At 36.2% G+C, this 5,768-nt stretch overlaps 1 protein-coding gene across 2 annotated transcripts; it reads right to left on the bottom strand.

Moving 5' to 3' along the window:
* Nucleotides 1-1,772: 1,772 nt before the first annotated feature.
* On the bottom strand, nucleotides 1,773-5,249 carry LOC11433379 (protein CutA 1, chloroplastic). 2 transcript variants are annotated; one of them, XM_013606244.3, is made up of 6 exons: nucleotides 5,056-5,249; nucleotides 4,825-4,946; nucleotides 4,662-4,724; nucleotides 2,642-2,673; nucleotides 2,328-2,422; nucleotides 1,773-2,079 (listed from the first exon to the last, which is right to left on the bottom strand). In XM_013606244.3, exons 1-6 carry the CDS (start codon nucleotides 5,184-5,186, stop codon nucleotides 1,998-2,000), a joined length of 525 nt encoding a protein of 174 aa, XP_013461698.1. In that variant the 5' UTR covers nucleotides 5,187-5,249; the 3' UTR covers nucleotides 1,773-1,997. The 2 variants fall into 2 exon arrangements, with proteins under 2 accessions (XP_013461698.1, XP_003602942.2); XM_003602894.4 differs by having other exon boundaries at nucleotides 5,032-5,245.
* Between the last annotated feature and the right edge of the window lie 519 nt (nucleotides 5,250-5,768).

A 5,768-nucleotide genomic window follows, 5' to 3' on the forward strand; every position in this document is an offset into this window, starting at 1 on the left:
CGGTTTTCTTGACAATTTTATATAGAGTACAACATCAAAGGTTAATCCTCATACCTGGTCAAAAGTAATTTCTTGAAAAATATGTTGTCGTCGGAAAACACGAGTGAACCTGTACATCTACTATTGTGGGTGACCTATGTGGCAGTGGGACTGATTCGGGGGAAGGTATCTTCAAATGATACTTTAATGCTAAAATCAGTCTCAGGATACTCGTCGAGGTAGCTCTGCCATGTTTCCACTATAAGTTGTGCGTTCCGCCCAACGGCCATAGCGGGCTCTTCCCACCAGACTCGTGGTAGAGTTGACGGGCTTTAACTGTGTCAATGTATGCGTTAGTTGATATATTTGGGGACTTTAGACCAAACTAGTTACATTTCTTTTTGTAATTGTTGACGTTGTTCTGTTGGTTGGACTGTGGAGTGGGGATTGGGTACTAGCTTTCTGGTATTTTGTTCTGTTCATTTATTATGACAGGTAATAGGGAATGAAGGTACCTTTGATTAGGGTAGATACCTTTTATATTGAATCTATAGTGACCATTATGTCTTAGTCCTTGCATAAGGTAGCCTCCACCCCGCACAATTAAACCATTACGCTACAGATAAACATTGAATGTGTTTCCAGAAATGTCACTTCTCAATTTCTCAATTAGACTACATAGGGTCACAACTAGAAAGTAGCCACAACTAGAATACAAAACAAGTGGTCCTGCTTTAAAGGATTGATCAGTCGCCATTCAAGGATGTGGTCCTGTAAGGAGTGTGGTTATTATTCTCATAGAGGAAATATTATTCATAATAACTATGATGGCCAATATATCATATCTGTCGTACATGATGATGCTGATGGATGTTTTGTTTGCATACATAAAATATCAATTATGTGCTATAGTAATCAAACATTATTTTGAAAAATTCCAAAGAAGTATGCTTGATGTTGTGACCATTTGTCATGATGTTCAATGTCTTTTCCACCAATCATATTTTGTTTCTACTGATATGTGAACCATATAAGATAATAAGAGCCAATCATATACAGAAAACGAGGAAACAAAAAATCTAAAAATGATTTCCTGGACACTTATTATGAAAACTATTTGTAAAGAAAAGCTACAAATTTATTCCAAACTTTAGATTTCACGATGATGGAGAACATAATTTAATTTCAAAATCTTTAAATTTTAGATATGGTAAATACCTAAAAAATGATAAAATGAGATTTAAAGCCAAAACGGCAAACAAAGGGCAAATAGGAGGAAGAAGATTAATGGGTAAAGGAATTTGGTATCGATAGTTTTAGGATTTTAATGTCGAGGGTTGGGTATTGTGTTTGAGACTATCAAGGAGTTCTTTTGCCACGAGAACATCCCGGGCTCCAAACCGGATATACACAAATAAAGGTGTGAAGTTGTTGCTCTCTTACAAGATATTCATGGGATGCTTTCTAGAGAGTAGAGGTGAAGAGAAAGTTTGTGTTTGAGGCTAGACTGTCAACAAGTTGTTCATGCCATTCATAGCAACACTGAACTTCACTGAGTATGAGTTAATTATTGATTCTTGTAAGAAGCTTTCTTGAAAAAATATTAGTTGCTTTGTGGTTTATGTTCAGAGACAAGCGAATAGAGTAGCTTACACTTGCAAGGACGTCTATTTCTTCTGCCAGTCCCCATATTTTTAAACAGATGCCTATAATGCCGGGTCAGTTACTTATCAATAAGATGAATTGAATTTGTTTTGATTCAAATAAAGCGCACGCACACACACAAACCAACCTACGAAAAAAAAGACCCCTTGTGCATAAAATCACAAAATGTCCACTCACATCAAATCATATTCATCCCATTGCTGCCATCAGCAGTAATACAACATTGATTCTCATCCTTTATCTAGTATGTTCAGACACCATTGACTAGTTATATTACATGCAAGGTTTATTTGACACACAAAGGCAGAAGAACTCGAGACTTGAACCCCACCATCAGGTTATAAACTTGATAGTCACTCCCTTGTGCTCTCTTTTAACCATTCTAAATATTTGAGATTGCCCCCAGTGATGGGTAAGGAGATCACCTCTGGCACACTGAAAAAGGATAAAAGTAAGTGGTAAGAACCATGTGAATGCCCTGTTGTCCATAATTACACCTCAATTCATTTCAATATGGATTCAGTGCCTAAGTTCTTGAGTCTTGGCAGATTTATAGTTTAAGTTTTCCTTTTTTTTCAAGCTTTTCTATCATGATCAAGTGAAATATGCAACTCAGACAACATTACGCAAAGCAAATTTTGAATTTCATGCAAGATTGTTTTCTAGATGTATATCAGGCTTACTCATATTCATGATTTGCTTTGACGTGGTCTGTCAGTGCTTCCAAAAGGGATTGCCTAGTCTTGATTATAAGAAGTTCCTCAGAATCAGTTTGGATCTGTCAGATTGCAACACAAATCTGGCAAAGTCAAAGCTACAACAATACTTTCAATTTTAAAACAACTCCAAAAGGTCATTAACTTGCACTAGAAAACAAGAACTTTTATTGTTAGGACAGTGGCGTTTTTAAACAGATTGTTAAGACAGTGGCGTTTTTAAACAGAAGTTTCAGTTCATATTAGTAATTCTTCAGCAACAGGAATATTGTACACCATACCTTTCCCTCCCACTGGTATACTGATTCTATACCTGCACAATACATGATACACATAGTTTTTTAAAGTCAGACATGGGATGCAAGAACTATATAATTAACTTGTTAGAAAACAAATTACTCGAGGCGGTGACATCATAAGTTAAAAAGAAACTCAAAAGTGAAGATAGATGTCAATGAGTGGAGTTCTAATAGGGACTTGGGTATTAAGGGGAGTCCAAGTCCCACATCGATTAGTATGGGATGCTCGGTGGAGTATTTAAGTGGCTTGGTTCTTTTCCCTTAATAGCTAGCTTTTAAGGGAAGGTTCCCCAAGGGCATGAATTCTTACCGATTGGTATAAGATATGGTTGTTGGTGGCTCACAAAGGGCTGCTTATAGAGGGCTGACTGGAAAGGCCGAATAAAGTGTAGTAGAGTGTCAACCGAATAGCTAGCTTTTAAGGGAAGGTTCCCCAAGGGCATGAATTGTTACCGATTGGTATAAGATATGGTTGTTGGTGGCTCACAAAGGGCTGACTGGAAAGGCCGAATAAAGTGTTGTAGAATGTCAACCGCCAGGGCTACCTAAGGGAGGGTTCCCCAAGGGCATGAATTCTTACCGATTGGTATAAAATATGGTTGTTGGTGGCTCACAAAGGGCTGCCTATAGAGGGCTGACTGGAAAGGCCAAATAAAGTGTTGTAGAGTGTCAACCGAATAGCTAGCTTTTAAGGGAGGGTTCCCCAAGGGCATGAATTCTTACCGATTGGTATAAGATATGGTTGTTGGTGACTCACAAAGGGCTACCTATATAGGGCTGACTGAAAAGGCCGAATAAAGTGTTGTAGAGTGTCAACCGCCAGGATGTCGGCTCTTAGGGGTGGTGTGATAATAAGGTCTTGAATATTATGGGGTGCCCAAGTCCCACATTGAGTTGTGGGATGCTCGATAGTCGATGGAGTATTTAAATGGCTTGGTCTTCCCCCCCAAGGGCTTGAATACTTATCAAGCTCATTCAAGATTAAGTTAACAGCATGCTCACATGAGGCCAAAGCCACGACAAAGGATGCAAAAAAGCAGTTATGACAATGCCTCAAGGGAAATTCGTTTTTCGTCTACGATTTAGCAATTGTATGTTAAGAAATGGTTAAGGGTAGCCAACGCACAAGGTACATCGAGAAATGGTAAATTCGTCTCGAGAGTAAATGCCCCCACAAGTACAGAGGTTGTTTTCAAGATTGATTTGAGCCCATAACTTCCAAGTTCCAAGTCACACGGTATGCTCAGAAATGGTAGAGGTTGTCCCCATAACTTCCAAGTTCTAAGTTCCATCAGCATTTTTAGTCCCTATAAAATTTTTCCATCAACATTTTTGGTCCCTAAAATGCTTAAGGAAAATGTCACAGGGACTAAAAAGTGTGATTTTATTTTGTATGGACTAAAAACAAAACTGTGAATATTTATAGGAACTGAAAACTTAATTAACCCATTAAATTAATAGAACCATATTCTACTCTAGTTAATCATGTAAACAAAGTCCAACAAAAATTCAAAAAAGAATGGTCAAAATTTGCCAACATGTTCATGATACAGATAGATCATACATGCAAGAAAAGTAACTCCCACCCTGTCTTACAAAGCAGAAATAACCCCTTCCTAATCCAAGATACATTGAATCACAATGCAAATATAATCTTATTTGTAGTTCATCCTCCTTTTGGTAATCATGAGGAATGGAAAAGAACAAACAAAAAAATAACAAATTATTCGGAAACTTAACACGCCAAAATAAGCATATGGTAGAGGCTGGCTAACAAAGAGAAAAATAATTTGAGATAAAGATTGATTATTTGGAATTAATGGAATGAGAAAAGCTGATCGTAACAAGTGTATACACTTTATATAGTGATCATAAGTCATAACTAAAGCTTAAGTAATTTGCAACTAATCTTAACCAACTTGTAACTACCTATAACAAACATCAACCTAATTCTAATAGTAATAACTAGAGTGAACAAAACAAAGGGCGTAAGAATTGTTACCTGGTACCCTATTGACACAAGCTGCAAGTTTCTCAGTGACAATGCTTTCAGCCAATTTCTTACCTGCACAAAACCAATAACATGCATCAAATCAAACAAACAATCACACAATTAAATTAATTAAACACATAAAGCTTAGAAGATATTAAAACAATCACGCGACCTGCTTCTTTGTTGGGAACAGTTACATATACAACGATACTTGGAACAGTGGTGTTATTGGTATTCCCTTCCATTCTGATGAAATTGCTACTCTTTGTTGAAAACCTGCTACTCAATTTGGATCTGAAACAAAACAACAGAAGCAATTCAACAAAACATATAGACAGATAGAAATGAATAGAATTTGAGATTGAACGCACGCACGCACTCTGTTTTGAGGGCAGAGGAATACAAGGGTGTGTAGAAATTGGTGAGTCCCAAAGTGAGCATGCAAAACGCGCCTACAATGGGTAAACGACGTCGTAGCGTAGAGGGCGAGGAGAAGATTCTGGAAGTGGAAGAAGCCATTTTAGTTGAGAACATCTTTATTATAATAAGGTGTTATGCCTCTCTATTAACTCTCATTCTGCTCCTTTACTTGATGCGCTCCTTTTCATCTCTGTTGTGACACTTACCTCATACACCCTCGGATTACAAATATAAACAAAAATTCATATTTTAGAAGAATCTAAAACATGATTTTTGCTTATATTTGTGATCGAAGAGTGTACTTGCGAGTAGGATGATAAAGCAGACCAACCCAATTTAAGCATAAATAACTTTTAGGGTTGAATATGTTTTAGTTTCCTATTAATATACCAACTTTTTATTTTAATCTTTGAAAGTTTTCCTTCAACTTTTAGTTTCTGTAAAATTTTCGATCATTATTTTGATCCCTATTTTTAAGTAAATTTTTGTATTTTTTATTGAAATTGTGCAGAAACGTGTAGAATATTGCAAAAATCACCACAAAAAAAAAATTATAACTTTTTAACAAAACATAAATTAAATATGAATTTTCAACCTCCAAAAAGATAAAATTTCATATTTAATTCATGTTTTGTTAAAAAATTCTAATTTTTTTAGGAAAGAACCTTATAATATTATAAATTTTTCTGCAAAATT

Source organism: Medicago truncatula, chromosome 3, assembly GCF_003473485.1.
Source record: "Medicago truncatula cultivar Jemalong A17 chromosome 3, MtrunA17r5.0-ANR, whole genome shotgun sequence".
Taxonomy (NCBI): domain Eukaryota; kingdom Viridiplantae; phylum Streptophyta; class Magnoliopsida; order Fabales; family Fabaceae; genus Medicago; species Medicago truncatula.

Coding starts and splice junctions, on each gene's coding strand:
- LOC11433379 (XM_003602894.4), bottom strand. CDS start 5,186: ATGTTCTCAACTAAAATGGCTTCTTCCACTTCCAGAATCTTCTCCTCG. Junction 2,423..2,641: donor TATACCAGTGGGAGGGAAAG/GTATGGTGTACA, acceptor GCAATCTGACAG/ATCCAAACTGATTCTGAGGA. Junction 2,080..2,327: donor AAAGCAAATCATGAATATGA/GTAAGCCTGATA, acceptor ATCCTTTTTCAG/TGTGCCAGAGGTGATCTCCT.